This window comes from Dipteris shenzhenensis, chromosome 9 (genome assembly GCF_047967505.1).
Source record: "Dipteris shenzhenensis isolate YYH24624 ecotype China chromosome 9, Dip_SZ_1.0, whole genome shotgun sequence".
In the NCBI taxonomy this organism is placed as follows: Eukaryota; Viridiplantae; Streptophyta; class Polypodiopsida; order Gleicheniales; family Dipteridaceae; genus Dipteris; species Dipteris shenzhenensis.
Genome location: NC_141604.1, coordinates 58,991,410 through 59,009,962, shown reverse-complemented (window position 1 = coordinate 59,009,962; position 18,553 = coordinate 58,991,410). Strand labels below are relative to the sequence as shown.

At 43.8% G+C, this 18,553-nt stretch overlaps 1 protein-coding gene across 3 annotated transcripts in view; it reads right to left on the bottom strand.

Moving 5' to 3' along the window:
* The window catches only part of LOC147898914 (oxaloacetate tautomerase FAHD1, mitochondrial-like), a 113,723-nt gene extending 98,847 nt beyond the window's left edge, over positions 1-14,876 (bottom strand). For all 3 annotated transcript variants that reach the window (XM_087379276.1, XM_087379273.1, XM_087379274.1), the window contains exon 1: positions 14,594-14,876. In XM_087379276.1, the coding sequence (XP_087235402.1) occupies positions 14,594-14,713 (120 nt within the window). In that variant the 5' untranslated portion in view covers positions 14,714-14,876. The remainder of the gene's footprint in view (positions 1-14,593) is intronic.
* Between the last annotated feature and the right edge of the window lie 3,677 nt (positions 14,877-18,553).

Sequence of the window (18,553 nt, the reverse complement as noted above, 5' to 3'; positions counted from 1 at the left end):
CACTCCATGGAATCCGCCCTCGTGTCAGTATCGACAGCCACACACCTGGATGATTCCAAGCACTCCATTATGTCCTTCAACTTCACATAGGTATCTGACTCCTCGTTGACCCACATCTCAATGTGAGACATCATTACTGTGGTTTCTAGGTCGGCATATCTAACCTCAGTAACACACGGAGATGTCACCAACATCAGCTCTTCGATTACTACATTTGCTTTGGCTTTTGTGTCACCCTCTGAATCTGGGTCGGACTCCTTCCTTTTGTTTTTCTAATCCGCCACCTTCTTTCTACAATCCTTCGCAAAATGACCTGGCATGTCACAATAGAAGCACTTCTTCTACTTCTTTCTCTTGGAAGTATCCTCATCATAAGAGTCGTCTTTCTTGGACTTGCCACCTTTAGGCTTACCCTTTCCTTTGCCAACGTAATCCTTTGCCAGCAACGCCTTGTCATCTTTGTCGTTGTTGTAGAGCTTCTCCCTAGCTTCTTCCTGTAGTAGTAATCAACCCAACTTCTCAAAAGTCAGAGGTTTGATCCTCTGTCCTGCTATCACAGTCGTAACAAAGCTTTTGAACCTTCGAGGTAGCCTCCTTAGTACCATCAAGGCCAAATGGCACGAGTCCACCTTCTGACCAACTGATGCCAGTCGATCCCTCACCACCTTAACCTTCATCAAGTGGTCATGTACCGAATCTCCCTCATCCATATCAAGGTTGTAGAGCTGATGCTGAAGAAGCAAGATCCGGGATGTGTTGTCTGTCTCATACAGATCCTTCAGAATGACCCACGTCTCTACTGACGTCTCGGCCATCTGGATGTGAGGAAGCACAGAGTCCACTGTAGTCCCAATGATCAATGCCAAGGCATGCGCATCTCTGTCTTCCCAAGCTTGAAGCTCCTCTCCGTCTACAGGCATGAGTATCTTCCCCTCCTTGTTCAGCATATCCTCCGGCTTCGCCTCCACTCCCGTTGTCAGTTTCCACAACTTCCGAGCCACTAAATGACTCGGGATCTTCACCTTCCAGATTGGGGGCTTTGACCCATCCACTTTCCTAGACTCTCCAAAGTTAGAGGATAGTGAAAGAAAGAAATCTGGGGGAGGAGGAAGGGAGAGCAAGGGCTGAAGAGGATGAAGAGATCGGCATCTCTGCTGCTAAACCACACAGCAAAGTCAAACAAACTCAACCTTCAGTAGACCAGAACTAGAAACGCACCTGACTGAACCTGAGTCACCCTCCTTCTCGCAAGGGCACTGTCCTCAAGTTGTGGAAGTCGATTCCCAAGAGATGATGAATCAAGGTCATCCTTCAGCAAGGTCCCTGCCTCCAGGCTCCCACACATGTGAGCCTCCTACTTGGGCTCTGATACCATGTTAGAAATCAACCCAACAGAGGATACGCACAACGAAAAACTGATAGAATTGCCCAAGAGCTCACACAGTGTGGTGTGGGGTGTGGAATCACAAACTTCTTAAACTTATGTGCATAGAATAGATGTGTAGACTCATCAATATACAATGAACCAGCCAGATAGAGAAACCACCAAAATAATATATTTGCGTCCAAAGCTATGGACACGATACAAAAGAGAGAGAGATCCCAAGTCCCACCAATGGTGTGGTCCTCTAATCTTACCACATATACTACTCCTATTTGTTGGCTATCTCTAGACTCGAGCCCGCGTGCTCCACCTCGAGCATAAGTAGACTTTTCGTCCAGATCCCTTCCACTTGCTGTCTTTGCACCAACCTAGGTGGGCAACACCCTCAGCTAAGTCTACAGCTACTGTATGCTCTCTTTTCCTCCAGTGATGAGGCCCGAGACGCCCTACTACTCCTTTCTGATGGGGCTTTTCTGCTGCTCCAAGTGATGAGTAATGGAGGCCCAAGTGCCCCTTTTATAATCCCAAAGGGCCCAGAGAAATGGTCGACCCAGCAGGAGGATGGACCGACCCCCTCTGGCCAACTCAGTTGGCTGGCCCAACCCTAACCAGCCCATCTGTTGGTCGGCCTGGTTGGCTCGCCCAACCAGCCCTATATAAGGGCCCTAGCCAGGCCCTTTTGGGCTGCTGCTAGGCTGTTCTTTGCTGCAGCTATTCTGCCATCAACAGGCCCTTGTGCAGGCCCCAAACCTGCCCTGCACGTGTGCGCCTTTGATGGTGAAGTACCCCGCCATGTGCCGCCTTCATACAGCCACTCCATGCCTCTGTCTGGAGCTCCAAATCGCCACTAATCTCCTCCTAGACCTGCTTCTGCCAGTCGCCTTATCCACGGTGCTGATCCATACTCTCAGATGGCTCCAGGTACTTCTCTAGAAGTGCTGCCCATATGACAGCTATTATGCTGTCCATGTGGCAGCCCCCTCTCCATGTTCTTTCCTCTGGGCATGCTGCCCACATGGCATCCAAACAGATGCCCATGTGGCAACTCTTGTTAGATATCAATGCTCCACTCTCGTGTAACTACACGGGAACCAGCTAACTCTACTTGTAAGCCCCCCATATGAGGAGAAGGCATTTGAGTAGCTCGGTTATCCAATAGGTCCTGGTTTGGACACCAGATGGGGGCCATGTGTGGCCTGATGGCTGGACGGCTTCAAATAGAGTTGGCACACCACCAACTAGGCTACATGCAAGTGCGGGAAGGCATCCCTTGACTGACCGCACTGAGGGTAGACGGAGCATTTCTCGAGGCAGCCCACTCTCGGGTTGCGGGGCCCGTTTGGAGCCTCTAATGATCCCGGATGGCTCTGGGCTGAACGGTTACCGTAGGTTAGTTGCTCTGTTTTGCGCACCGGTTCTATCGTATGGTCGGTGGAATATTTCGGGACCGACCCCTAGTCGACCGTTTTGGGCGGACTGGGTCGGTCACCCAATTGAGCCTAACCGACTACGACTGGTGGCTATATAAGAGCAAGCCCGTGAAGCCCATTTCATCACTCGCTACAGCAACCCTGATTCCTTAGCATCCAGCCTCCGTCTTCTACTGTTTCCAGCATGCCATCAAAGCTTCTTTCACAGGAGCGCACGGTTGGGAGGCAGCGCGCTGCGCCATCTATTGTATCAGTTCTACAGTAATCAAATTTTTGATTCTCCATACTATCTTGTTTTCTCTCTTGCGTACGAGATCCTGTTATTTGTTGAGCACAGACGTTGTATTATTTTCTTACACTCTTGCCCTAGGTCTCCCTCCCCCATGCTCTCCTCATATGGGGGGCTTACAGATGGGAAGGTGACCTTTCCAACAAAAATATGCGAGCTCTATTGAGCTGGCTCCACAACCCGAGAGCCCAGGATCATGAGGGATTGCAGACTGAGCATCTTGCGCATGGACAGGAGGTCTTGGTCCCAATCTTAGCGCAGATGTCTAATCATGATGTATGCCATGGCTTCCCACCTGCTTGGAGTTACCACCACCATTGCGCCATATACAAAGTGTTAGAAATGACCCAATAGAGGGTACACACAGCGGAAGACTTATAGTGATGCCCAAGAGCTCACACAGTGTGCGTGTGGGGTGTGGAATCACAAACTTCTTTACTAAATGTGCATAATATAGATGTGCAGACTCAACAATAGACAATGAACCAGCCAGATAGAGAAACCACCAAAATAATATATTTCCGTCCAAAACTATGGACACAATACAAAAGAGAGAGATCCAGAGTCCCACCAATGGTGTGGTCCTCTGATCTTACCACAAGGTCTTTTTCCTATCTGCCAGTTATCTCTAGACTCGAGCCCGCGTGCTCCACCTTGAGCGTAAGTAGACTTTCCGTCCAGATCCCTTCCACCTTGCTGTCTTTGCACCAGCCTAGGTGGGCAGCACCCTCAGCTAAGTCTGCAGCTACTGTTAGCACTCTTCTCCTCCAGTGATGAGGCCCAAGACAAGCTTCCTGATGCTCCTTTCTGATGGGACTTTTCTGCTGCTCCAAGTGATGATGATAACGGAGTTCACTCTTACCGTGAGGCAGCCCGAGCACCTTGCTGCCCTAGAAGACAGCCAAGGTCCAGCCCTTACTGGCTAAGTCTGCAACCCTTGTTGCACTCTCTCACCTCCTGTAGATAGGCCCAGAGAGTAGGCTTCCTGCTGCTCCTTTCTGCCCTGGAATTGCTGGTTGCTGGATGTGAAATGAGGCCTGTGGCCTCTGCTTTTATAGGCCCCAAGGGCCCCTTGAAGTAACCGACCAGCCAGCCCTAAATGGGCCAACTGGCTGGTCTGTTTGGGGCGACCAGTCTGCCCCAAAACCAGCCCTTTAAGGGCTCCAAAAAATAGGGCCCTTTGGCCCACACTTCTAGGGCTTTTGGCCCTCCAATCTAGGCAAGGGCCCAGCCTATTTAAGGCATGCCTCTGCCCACTGGCAGCCCCATTTGCTGCTCCACCAGGCCCCAGCCATGTCAGCGCCTGTTCACCCTGCTGCTGCTGGTTCTGCCCTCTGCCAGGCTCTTCTCCAGCCACGTGTGCAGCACTGTACTGAACCGTACTGCTGCTGACATCATCGTGCCCTGCCAGGCCAGATCTAGGGCTTGCTGTCCCCGCCTTCTACTCCTTCCACAGGTTCCATCCTTTGCAGCCTTCTTCTCTTGTGAGGTGCTGCCCATGTGGCAGCCCCCTCTCCTCTCTGGGCATCTTCTGCCCTAGGTCTCCCTTCCCCACGCTCTCCTCATTTGGGGGCTTACAGATGGGCAGGTAACCTTTCCAACACAAAGCAGGGGACCCCATGGACACTGGGAGCTACCACACTCTCATGATTGACCATACATTGGCCAAGATTTACAGATCCGTGCTAGAGAGTGAGCTCAGCTCTTACATAGAGGCACAAGGGTAGCGAGCTTTGGGACAGGAGGCAGCTCTCTACCCTTGACCACATTCTCACTCTTCGGGCCATCATTAAGGAGGCGAGGTTGAGATCCCATAAAGTCTACGCCTGCTTTTTATTTTCGGAAGGCCCTTTGACACAATTCCACCAGCCCGAAAATTAGGAGACTTTCGGAGATGCAGATCCCAAGAGTCACGATTTGGGTACGATGAGCCTATACGTCATATGAGTCAGTCACAGGGAGAGTACGCATCCCAAGAGGTTTGTGAGATTGGATAGAGAGCACGATTGGAGTGAAGCAGGGATGCCCCCCTCTCACTAACCCTCTTTGGGCTCTACATTGATGAGATCACAGGTGAGGAATTACCGCTAGCTGATTTGATGATACAGATATTGTTTTATGCAGACGATATAGTCCTCATATCCTCCTTAGCAACAGGCCTACAGAAACACTTAGATGCTTTAGATGTTTTTTGCAGGAGAGAAACTTGGCAATCAACCTTGGCAAGCCCAAGGTAATGATTTTCAACACCTCACGGGAAGTACTTCATCGACATAGTTTCACTTATAGTAAGGAGCCGGTGAAGATCGTGCAATCCTACACTTATCTAGGAGCAGTCCTTACGGGAGCAATTTTCACAATATTCATGTAGCCAAGGCATAGCTTAAATGAGGCCAAGGAGCTTTGGCTTCCACACACAAGTCCAAGGCCCTTAGACGAAGGGATGACTATTTGATATACTAGTGAGGGCGACAACCATGTATGCAACAACTTCTTGAGAGTGATCTCTCAATGGCTGACTAGAGGAGATTTGAGAGACTACAAGTGATTATGGGATCCCGGATGATTCGGAGAGACTACAAGTGATTTGAGAAACTACAAGTGATTATTGTTGGGTGCGGGGAGCAATGGAGTGCAAAAGGAATGTAAGGAGCAGATAATATGCTATGGGAAAACGAAGTACTTGCAAATGGATAATGAGAAAGTACTAGTGGTGGCCACTATATGGCCTCTAAGTCAACTGGTTCACCAAGAATAGGACAAAAAGTCCTAACTGGCCTACAAGGCCATACAAGGGTAAGTGCTCAAAGTCAATTGGTTGACCAAGACTAGAAAAAATGTCCTAACTAGCCTACAAGACCATACCAAGGCTAAGTGCTAACAAACCACCCTCCATGGTATGGCTTAAGTATCTTGGATACATCTCAGGTCTACTTGGTAAATATATCATGGTTGCACATACTCATTACCTATGATAGTACAGGGAGATCAACATCACGTACTACATGGCGCCAAGTGTAAAGCATGTCGAAAAGCCTCAAACTTGGGTCATGGTAGAGCCTTCGTGAAGAGATATGCTAAGTTATCGTCCATAGGAACGTAGGACAAATGTATATCTCCAATCGACAGGCACTCTCGAACATAATGATAGTGCACCTCAATGTGCTTGGTATGCGCATGAAAGACAGGATTACACGCAACGGCAGAAGCACTTTGGCTGTCAATGTAAATGATCGTAGAAGTGTCCTAGTTGACATGAAGATTTGAGAGTAACTTTCGGAGCCAAACACATATTATTGTAGCTGTGAAGGCTGCCCTATACTCAGCTTCAAAAGTAGAAGTGGCAACTGTAGGCTGCTTCTTGCTAAACCAAAGAGATGCATGAAGAGCCAAGCATAAAATAGTTGCCACTGTGTGACACGCGGGTGTCATAACAACCTGCCCAATCATTGTCCATGAATGCATGCAAATCTAGTGAAGACTGATCACTATAAAGCAATCCCAAATGTTGTGTGGCCTTCAAGTAATGGAAGACCCACTTCTTTACCTGTCAATGATGCGTGCTGGGCTTGTGCATGTCCCTGCTTAATTGGGAAATGGCATACTGAAAATCAGTCTGGGTATGACATAAGTAAATAAGGCAGCCCACAGCCTGCTGGTAAAGACTAGCATCAAATGGGGCACTCCCATCTTTGGAGGAGAAACAGAAGCCAGGTTCCAATGGGTAGTAGAAACCAGCTTACAATCCTTGAATTGGAAGCGCTGCAAGAGTTGTCCAATATATTTGGATTGACTCATCATTATGCCCCCCTCAGCATCAACAAACTAAATGCCCAAATAGTAGTGCAACCGACCCATATCTGATATTGCAAATGATTTCTCCAAATCTGCCTTGAAATCTGTAATTTTTTGAGTGTCTGGCCCTATGATAAGCATGTCATCTGCATAAAGAATTAAATTCAGAATTCTGATTCACTCTTTCGGACATAAAAGAGTGGCCTTTGTAGGGCTGTTCTGAAATCCAAGGCATAGTAAAAAGGAATGTATCTGAAGGCATACCATGCCCACGGTGCCTGCTTCAAACCATAGAGGGCCTTTTTCAGCCTGCATACTTGATTTTTGGATCCTTCAACATCAAATCCTAGAGGTTAGGTACATAGACCTCTTCAAATAAATCCCCATGAAGGAAAGCAATCTTAATGTCTAGCTGGTGGACCTCCCAATGCTTATAGGATGTAAGAGCAACGATGCATCGAATGGTTGTGATGCATAAATGCGAGCGAATGTCTCCTCAAAGTCAACGCCATGTTGCTAGACATAGCCTTTCGCAACAAGGTGGGCTGCCTACAAGCAAGTCGCACAACTCCCATGTGCCATTTGAGTGAATGGAATCAAGTTCAGCTTTCATGGCATCTATCCATTCTCTGCTATCAAATGCATCCTTATGACAAAGGGGTTCCTCATTGCAGGCTGTAGCAATCAAAAGAAACATGAAACAAATTGGCATCCATTTGTTTTTTACCACCTCTAGTGCAGGCAGCCAAGGACTCGGCTTGCTTGTTGTCCCGTAGAGTATCCAATAGCCACCTTGGAACTCATTTCTGTTGTCTAATGACAGCCCGTTCCTCTGTAACTACCTGTTCAATAGCATGATCATCATATGGCTGCAAATCAGGCTGGACATGGGCAACAGGAGGAGGCTGTGAGCTGCTAGAAGCATTTGCAGCCGGATTCTACAAAGCATCATCTGAAGTGGTGAAGGCAAGTATGGCATCAAATACATCAGAGGCTTCAACTCATGGATGTTTTTTACAGTCCAGCCAAGGTAAAGGAGCATGCTCAGCAAAAACAACATCTCTACTGACAATCACCTTGCTTGTGCTAGGCTGAAACAACCTGTATCCTTTGCTTTGTGAGCTGTAGCCAAGGAAAATGCATTTGATGGCCTTAACATCAAGCTTATGCCTCAGTTGAAAGGGTACATGTGCATATGCAAGATATCCAAACAACTGCATGTGAGAAATTATAGGCTTGTGGCCTGTCCATGATTCGTAAGGGGTCATAGCCTTCAATCCTCGAGTGGGTGTTCAGTTGAGCACATAGTTGGCACAATGACAGCATCCAACCAAAATTTATTTGGCAAAGACTTTCCCTTAAGCATGCACCTGCCCATTTCCACTTTTGTTTTATTTTTACACTCTACATGCCCATTATGTTGCGGAGTGTGTAACAATGTGCACTAATGAATTATGCCCCGGGCTGCTAAAAATTCACGGACATATGTTCACACCCCCCCCCCCCCGTTCAGTGCAGAGAGTCAAGAGTTTGTTCCCACTTTCATTCTCAGCCATAGCAAGAAAGTGCTTGAAACAAGAGAAGACATTTCACTTGGCCTTCATGCCATAAACCCAAGGAAATCTAGTGAAGTCATCCACAAAAGTAGAGAAGTATAAGTCACCCCCAAGTGATGCTGTCTGCATCGGCCTGCATACATCATTGTGCACAAGATGCAACTTCCTAGATGCACCAACAGCCCCATCTTTGGAAAATGAGAACCCATGCATTTTGCCCAATAAGCAGCCCTCACAGACATGTTTGGCAGGTGCATGCATGGGTGGGAGGTCTACCACCATATCCTTTGAATGCATTTTCACCAGACATGTTTGGCATGTGCATGCATGGGTGGGAGCTCTAGCACCATATCCTTTGAATGCATTTTTACCAGACTTTTGTAATTCAAATGCCCCAATCTCTCATACCCCATATGTGAATTTGAAATGGTAGATTCAGAGACCATATTTGCTTCAATAGCTGGCTGTTTTTCATAGGCATCAAGATGGTACAGCCCGCTAGAAAGTGACCCAGTATGTACAATGCAGTCATCATACCGGTTGTCATACACGGCACAACCACCACCATCAAAAAGAACCTTGAACCATTTAGGGAGATGGTTGAGATAGAAATCAGATTCTTCTTGGTACCTGGAGCATAAAATACTTCCAAAAGTGTGAAGTGACCTCAACCTGACCAATCCCCTTCACGAGAGAGGATACATTATTGGCACAAGTGATAGTGCTACCACGTGGAGCAGCCCCCAAGGATTGAAAGAGAGATTGGTAGGAAGTGATGTGCTAAGAAGCACGCTATCAAAATAGCAACTGACTCTGAATCTGATACAGATAAGGCTGAAGCATGCTTCTCCGAATGGTATTGATATGTCACAACAAATGCCCACTCATCATGAGCCATGTTTGCTGCTTCATGCATGTGTTCAGGGGCAGCATGAGCATTTGTGACAGCAAGACCTTTTTGCTGTTTTTTCTTTTCTGAAGCAATGCCCTTGTGACATTCTGAGATGTCATGACCGAGCTTCCTGTAATAATTACAGAGCTTTGATTTTTTCTTCCCATTAGATGGGATAGAAGTAGATGAAGTGCCAAAAGGTTTAGGCTTGCTGAAATTCTTGCCCCCTTTACCCTTTGCCTTTATGATCTATAGCAAAAGCTTGATCTGCATGAATGGAGGCAACCCAATTGGAGTGGCTCTGCTCCTCCTGCAGTAGTAGGGCAACAAGCTGATTGAAGCTATAGTGGTTGGAGTTACCCATGGCCACTAGCCTCAATGTCGTAGCGAATCGCTGGTATGAGTCAGGAAGCCCATCAAATGTCATAGACACTACCTATGAATCTGGCACAATCTCATCAACATTGATGAGCTGCTCTCTAAAATCCTTAATCTTGGTGAGATAGGCATCCATGTTGTCCCCTTCGTTCATCTTAACATTATCCAACTGCCTACATAAATAGGCAACCCGGGCCTCATTGCAAATCTGATAAAGACTGGCCCAAGTCTCCCATGCATCATTGGCTGCCTTGCAAAGCCCAAATGTGAGATACAACCTCCCTCTTACTATTCATAGCAATCGCTGCATGTGCCTGTGCATCTCTCTGATCACAACAAATCTGTATAGGTGCTGGAGGGTCCGTGGCGGAAAGCACTGTGGGAGTAGTGGTAGATAAACCAAAAGTAGTTAAAGTGGCAAAAGTGGCCTTGGATACCGGCGCACCAAGTACGACCACATGGGATAGTTCGTACCATCAAGCTTGTCTTCATGGGCAAGCATTCCAATAGATTGATGGTGAGCCATTCGAAATGAAGATCCCCAAAGAAAAAGAGTGCTCTGCAAATGTCAAATCCTCAAGGCTACAATGCAAAGAGCTGGCTGCTCCAAAGCTGACTGCAAATCTACAAATGCCAATCTCCAAATAACAGCAAGTGCTCTGCAATTGTAAATGCCAAATAGGCTGCTCAAACACTGAGCAAAATGCACAATCTGCCCTAAAATCTACTTCAAAAATCTATCCAAGAAAACACTTGCCTGCAAAAGCCTGTCTTGCAAAACTGACCAACCCGAATCAAAGGGCAAATACCTGCAAATCTGTCCAAGGCAAATCTGAGCACAATGTGCCCACAAATAGTGGCTAAATGTCTCTGCAAAGCAACTTTTGGGGCACGCCCCCCTTTCAGTACAGCTTCGATGCACCAGATCCTTTGATCCCACGAGATGAGATCAACTGTATCATACCATTAGATCTACTACAACTCTATACGTTACAAACTTGGGAGGGGAACCAAGTATACGAGAGATCTTCGCAACTCGTCGGTGAGCGGTGTTGTATTTTGAGTACTAGCTTTGAGTTTTGAGTTTGAGCGTTTGAGCTTCTTAGCTTAGCATAGCACTTAACAAGGGCCCAAGCGAGCCCTTTGTCTCAACCACAGTGGCTTGTATGGGTTACTCTTTTTTATTGTAGCAAACAAAGGAATTATCTACGTAGCGGAGTAGGCACATCAGTCAGGTGGACTTTGGAGCTCATTCCAAGATCAAAGCATTGCAAAAATGCCCGGCAGACAGGCGCAACAGTGGCGCCCTGCCATGTGGCAAGTTTGAGCAGGTTTGGAAGTCTGTGTCTCCAGGATCAGTGAATGCCTTTCGTCCTAATACTTTCACATATTTCCAAGCAAACATAAGATGCTTCCAAACACCTCTAAAAAATGAGGAAGAGAACTCATAACTTAAGGTGACTTCAATATAGAACAAAAACCTATCTTATCAAGGCTAGGAAACGAAAGGAGCAAACTTTTTACTCAACGCCTACTAAGAATGTCTAGCTTTCCATGCATTGTAAGGTTTTGCCAATGTCCACATAATTGAATGCCTTTTGTCGTATTTCCAAGCAATCACTCATCTAAGCAATGAGGAAGAGCACTCATAGCTTAAGGTGACTTCAATATAGAACAAAAACTTACCTTATCAAGACTAGGAGAAGAAAATATAGTGATCATAAGCTCTCTTCGTGAAATGGAAGCGCTTTTAAGACCAAGAACTTGAGACTTTAGAAACTTCTCTAACAATACTTTTAACTAAAAGCAATGTTGCTTTTTTAAATGAAGATCTTGACACGAGAAGTTTTCTACAGACTAATGAATTTTAATTAATTTTATATCTTTCAAAAACCTTAATAAAAAATTTACCCAAAAACATAAGTTCGATCCAAGAACTATACCCTTCTCTTATAGCTCTATAGGTGAAAATTCTCCAGTTTGAGAAGAAAGGAGATCACAAAAACCATGATGTATCAGTCTAAAGGTAGATGCAATGTTTCTAAAGGGGAATCACAAGAAACATGATGCATACGTCTAGAACTAGATGCAACATTTCTAATATCATCATTAGGGGAGTATGTAGTAGCAAAAATCACTTTTGGCTCCAGACTTGAGATGAATTATGATGATAAGGAGAAACATTCTTAACCTTTGGATGAGTTCTTCGAACCATAGAATTCTTTTGGCTAGCCTTTTACTCTTCTGATGAGCAGACTTCCTTTTTAAATTAAAACCTCTAGAAAAGAAGGTATGTAAAGTTCTCATCCATAAAAGTTCTCGAGGCCTAGCTATCTTCAACAATTCTTTTGAGCTAGCAAATTCTCTTACTAAATGCTCAATAGGAAAACAATGAAAGGATTCAAAACCAGAATTTGCCATTGCTGCATATAAAGGTTTCAAATCTCCAATCAAAGAATCTTTTTAATGAACTTTCCTAGCTTCCCCAACATGCTCTTGAAAGATGAAAGCTGTACAATAAGTCTAACCTACATAAAGCGTACTACTACTATCAATATTATAGATAACATAGATTACTTGGGAGCTATGAATAGGACTAAAAAGTTGAGGGCTGCAACTAAAACGCCTTAATTTATTGAGAATTCTTATATTGTTATTTGTATAATGTGTACTACCCAATATTCTCCAAAGAAATAAAGAGGAATCTTTATTAGATTGACTTCGGTCAAAGAAAGTAGACTTTGGTTAACTACAATAAGTTTTCTTTACTTTGCTTTGCATTGGTAAAGGAGAACAGTGGGAACGCCCACAAGGGACTACGATTAGTCCAAGAACTAGAATGCATGCATTTGGCTAACCTCCGATTTGTTAAAGTGTTGGATATTATTCATGCGACTTTGGAGAGTGCTAAATTCCCCATGCCCCACTCCATGGAGGAAAGCGCCTGCCTTTAGAAAAAGCTTGACTTTCTAGAGAAAAGCGCCTATTTTAGGCAAGAAAAGCAGGCCCCGCTTTTAGAAAGCACATGCTTTCTAGCCAGCTGGCCTAGCCTATAAAATAAGAGCCTCTAGGCTGCCAATTGTATTGAGAATTGTACTCAGCCTCATGCTCCCTCTACGAGCCAGTTGTACAAAGTTATTATATTTTAATAAAGTCCTTCGGGGGGTCCAGCCCTTATTTTTGAGCCCTAGGATGTGGTTTTCCCTCTCTTTCCCTGCTCTTCCACCCCTTCATTGTGATTTTAGTTCCAGCACTTCCCTGAACTTTCTTAAGCTGCCTCAAAGTTCTCCAATCCCCAAACTAAGGGTTTCTCATACGTCTAGAAGCAAAACAATGGACCTCCTAGGCAATCAATGAAGGTTGTCATCTCATCAAATGTGGAGTCCAAAGAGTGTCGCTGAGAGCGGCGTCTCAATTTAGTTTGATAGACCTCTAGGGGCATGTACTCTCTCCCTTTTGACTAACTTATATAGACTCATCACCTCCCAAACTATGACTTTTGAAACCCACATCTTTCCTATCATAAGGGATCATGGCTTTTTGAAAATCTACAAAGCAAGCAGCTTAGTCATTTCAAAATCAAGCTTCTCAGCATAGTCCTGAATTCGAAGCTCCAACTGGGTAACCCTTTGGTCCCTCACACCAAGAATCTTTTCACAAGAAGCCCTTGATTCAAGAATGACCCCAATAACCGCAACCAAGAACAACAAGATAGACAAGGAACAAAAAAGAAGGAAATGATGGGGGCGTAAACAAAAAAGGCCTAGCAACCCGGAAAAAAAACACACATCAAAGTAAGGAACTTAGCCAGACTACAGAAAGCGTCAAACAACAAAAGGGCAAACATAATTGAAGAAGTTAAAACAAAGCAACAAGAGACTCGACAAGCATACTCACTCAACATGTTCAAGAACTTACATACATATGATAGGATAGCTACAGGGCATACGCACCTCTGAAGCAGAGCAAGTGACTGAAAAATATACCTTTACAAGATCTAGAATATATCCAAACTTAAAAAAATTTGAAAGACTTTTAACAAAGGGAAGAAGGGAAGACAAAATGAAGAGTAAATGAGAAAAATAAAAAATAAAAATAACCCTCATAGGTTCCCATTTCAAAAGATTCTAGAAGCTCTTGGGTAAACCCCAACCAAACAACAAAAACTTGGATAGCAAAAAGGAAGAAACAAAGTAGAAAATAACAATAAGAAATGTAGAGAGAGAGAGAGAGAGAAAGAATTTAATTATGTTAAATTCCACACAACACCAACTTTTTTTTTTTTTTTGAAGGGACAAAAACAACAACTATCACAACAATCAAGGGAACAAAGATTAACCAACTTACATATAAGAAAACCCAATGAAACACAAACGCAAACACAAGAAAAACATTATTATCATTATTTTTTAATTAGTTGAATTTTTATCTGTTTATTTAATTTAAAAAATGATAACAAATGGAGTGAGAGGATAAGCACTCGTGAGCATTGCCAAGCATGGGCAGCCTGATGACGACGGATTGGGCAGCTTCAATTAGAAAGGTGGGACACTTTTTTGAAAATAAAAAAGCTAGAGCTCTGCTGGAAGGCAGGGCTAATAAAGTATATGTATGTCGCGAAGACATGCGACATATGTACCGTTGCTTTGACCTGACAAGAAGATATGGCTCACTATGCACCGAATGCCCAATCCTTACATGGGGCACTTCCACACGTGCGGACTACAAGAACGGGACTAGCCTTTTGGCGAAGCAGTACGAGTGGTTTGTAGTCATCCTATTGCGACAGCTTCACAATTATCTGCTTTTCAACTTTTATGCATTGAAGTTTGGTCAACTAAGTTACGAGTTGGCATTGGAAGAACAGACCTTCGGCACGGTATTTCCTAACTCCTTGGCGTGGGCAGCGTAATTGCGACCCACTGCAACGATCTTGGTACCCATGTCGATGAGTTTGTTTCCAACTACAGCTGCAGCTCGGGAAGCCATGTTTAGAACAAGGTGGAGATCCCTGCAAGAAGGCGGACTAGTGTGATGGATGTTTCCGAATAGCACGATGTCTTAGCAGATGCAAGCACATACTATGGAATGGTCGGTCCAATAAGCGTAGGATGTGCCGAGAGAATTGTTGGGCATGTTCCTCCATACGTGGTCTAAGTGCGATCGATAAATGGTTGTTGGTTCGTGGGAGTGCATTATGAGGTTTGCGTAGGCTGATTGATTCTTGTGAGTTTTTAGGCAGGCAGCATAGTGCCATCAAACACAAAATCCAAGCTCTCCTTGATTGTGCATGTCTATGTTAAAGTCGCCTGTTAGTTTTGTAAAGGACTTTGTATCACTTGTCTTTATGAGTAGTACCTTATAAGTTGTCTTTAGGAGTAGTACCTTGTGAACATATTGTATCTTACAAGATGCTTCTCTCTATATGTTAAAAATGGATATCATTTGCTCATTTACAATTGTTTTGATGGTTGTGATTTCTACCCCTTGCTCTGCATATGTACTGACAATATTCATTGGCTGGCAACCCTTTTCTCAATAGCGTGCATTGTCCAAAGTGAGAGAAATTTTCAACTACATCAAACCCCAGTGGAATGTATTTGCAGGGGTTTCGTGTTCTTGTTTATTATAGCCATATGGTGCTGGAATCCATTAATTGTGTTGTTTGGTTAATGTCGTGTATGTATTTTGCGAGTGATCTTGTGTTCAAGGATGTAACTGGAAATTGTGGCTAGCTTTCTTTTTACGGTAGGCAGCCTATGGGAAATTTTGGGTTTCTTGGCCTCTCCTTGAGCCACGTGTCCTAATATAAGCCTTGGATTTAATTTTGAACTGAAGGCCTACAACACTTGATGAAAAGCATGCTTTTGGATGAAAAGCTCTTGATGGAAGGCATGAGCGCTTTTGAAGGCCTCTAAATCTATATATTTCGTAAACTTCAACTCTTTGGATCATCTAGTTAATGTTGGCTCTGCCGCCCTCTCTCTCCAACATCGCTCACATAGAGAAACCGCTTTGGAGGTAGAGACAGGATTTCTACGGCAAATGACGGAAGAAATCATGATAAGAATTTGGTCGATGCTTGAGTTGGAATACAAATACACTCATTGAGATTTAGATAATATATCATTCTCTTACATATTCGCGATACTCAATCTCGGTGGTAATATTCTCAGCGATTACAAACTCAGCACATGGGGAAGGGCCCATTCCCTCGGATTATAACTATTTGGGAAAGGAAGCGCGTCGCCTCCCCATCCACACTATGTGTGGTTATATAAAATATATACATATATATATATATATATATGTTTTCCATTTCAAGTTCTGTGTTTTCTTTTGCTTTTGCATATTCTAAATTCTTCTTTTTATATTTGTGCGCCGAGGTGTTCGCAAGAAGGGAACGCTTAAACACATATGCCATTTGGTCGGGCCCGCTATTGTCAGCTTAGTAGGTATTTTTCAAACACCGTCCTGTCACCCTCTCTTCATTGTTAATTTATAATCAACATATTATAGATTACTCTCTTCATACATTCCCCGTAGGCGGCCTATTGCACCCTAGCTAAATTCAAATGCTGGGGAAAATGCAAGCCTCTATGATGTTAGTCCTTATGCTCAGTGTATTGTTATTGGGCTCATTGTTTCCATTCACCATCACTAAGGCTTTACTTGGTGAGTGTTGTAGCATTCTCAAATGAAGTTGACTTCCTTGATAGCTTGAGCATTTCACTGATTATTTTAAATGCCTCAGTGAATATGACACGTTTAGTATGACGTGAAAAATAATGTGCCACCCCAATTTGTGCATTGAATCATTTTATCATTTGTATTCTTTGCATATTCATAAGAAAGAGGTAACAAAAGATATAGTTTTATGCCTATTTAGCTAGACACACCTTTGTCGCCTTTCATATTAACCCTTTGAGTTACTACACCTAGGTCAACTTATTTTCTATGTAACAAATGGGTGGATCTTCTTCTATGATCTACCACTTGCACTTAAGGTATTAGAGTAACATGGCCATTTTGGGCCTTTGTACCCATTGAATTCTTCTTCTATAGTTCTACTCTTCTTTTTGGATATGTTATGAAATCACCACTTGAAATTAATCTCTTGCCTTTGGTAACATCTATAGTCTTCTTATTAGAGCTCGTAGTACAAAAAATTGTGGCCATTGTCTTGCTTTCAATTATCTATTTCCAAAGAAGCACAATGAGAGGAAATAAACAAATTAAAATATCATAATTAAAATGTGAATTATATATTATATATCTAAATAGAACATTAATATGCATTACTACATCCACCCCATAACTCTAATAATGCCTCTCAAGTTATAAGAATTGTAAACAAGATCTTGATATTATCTCTGCTTCTTATAAGGGAGAGCCTTGATGATGGAACAGGGACCCTAAGATTGGTTTTAAATACAACCTTGGTATCACCTCTCTTGAATATCCTTAGGTTGATACAATTAGGCACTAGATATCCAAGATTGGTTTTAAAACCGAGCTTGGTAGCATATCTCCGTTTGTGCGAAGGGTTCAAGCAAGGTGGAGGATAGTCAAGATGAGTTCTTAAAACCAACCTTCATAGCACCTCTTCATCTTGGAAATAGGGAGACTTAGTGATAGAAATGATCCCCAACATGTTGGTACCATGGTGGCAACTCTCCTTTTTGGAAGACAAGGGGCTATTAGGAAAGTTAAAGAATTTCCAAGTTCAATTTTAAGATGGATCTTGGTACTGCCTCTCATTCTTGTAGGGGAGAGCCTTAGCAAACAACAAATGATAATACCCAAGGTCAAATTTAAAATCAATCTTGGTGACACTACTCCTTTGGAAGCAACGGCCTCACACATGGTAGAGGATACCCAATGTTGGTTTCCAAAGTGACCTTGCTAGCACCTCTCCAAAGAGAAAAGGAGAGCCTTGGTGATGGGGTTGAGTAGGTACCATATACAAGCGGGGCCTTAATGCCTAATCATGGGCCAACAAAGATCAAACACCTAATTTTGTGTTAGTTAACCTTGCTTGAATAGGGGACCTTAAACATGCATGGAGGTGATCTTGTTACACCTAGTACCTTGGGTACCCAAACATAAGTGTTTCCAAGGTAATATCCCTAGGCCTCTAGGAGTCGTATAAGAACCCAACAATATTATACCTTTCTTGTTGGATGGTATCATTTTTTCCTTCGATGTTAAGGTTTGCGGTTTACATGATGGAGTGGCTTTTGATGTCGAGGTCTCATTGGAACCCAAATATATGATTCACCTTCAAAGTACCTTTGGGTGTCTAGTAGATCCTTTTGGACCCACATTTGCTTGGTTGCTCTACTTCTTTGTCTTCTTTGCTGGTGAGGCTCTAGAGAGGTTGAGAGGTGAAGTAGATGTTGATGCCAATATTTGAATGTTGGTCAATTTAGTAGCATCGTGGTGGGTTGGTTCATTACCAAACAACCCTTTGGGATCCAACTTTTACCAAGAATTGTGGCTTCTGTTAAGTGAAGGACAAATTGATGTAATGGGGTGTACCTAGGGATACAAGGGTTGTGTGTTGGCTAGTGTGACTAGGTTTGGTTGTAGAAGGCTCTAGGTGTGATTGAGAGATTCATGGAGATGGTGGCATGATTATAGGATCTTGGTGGCTTCTATTATGACATCATCTATGATGTTCACTGGATGTATTTTGGTGCCTATATATTGGGCTCTCCACTCTTCAATAAACTCTCTCCATTTGCTTCATTCCATTGTCTCCTTGCTGGTGTTCCATCATGTGCTAATAGAGCAAGTTGACTGAGCCTTGACTTTTTGCCACGTGGT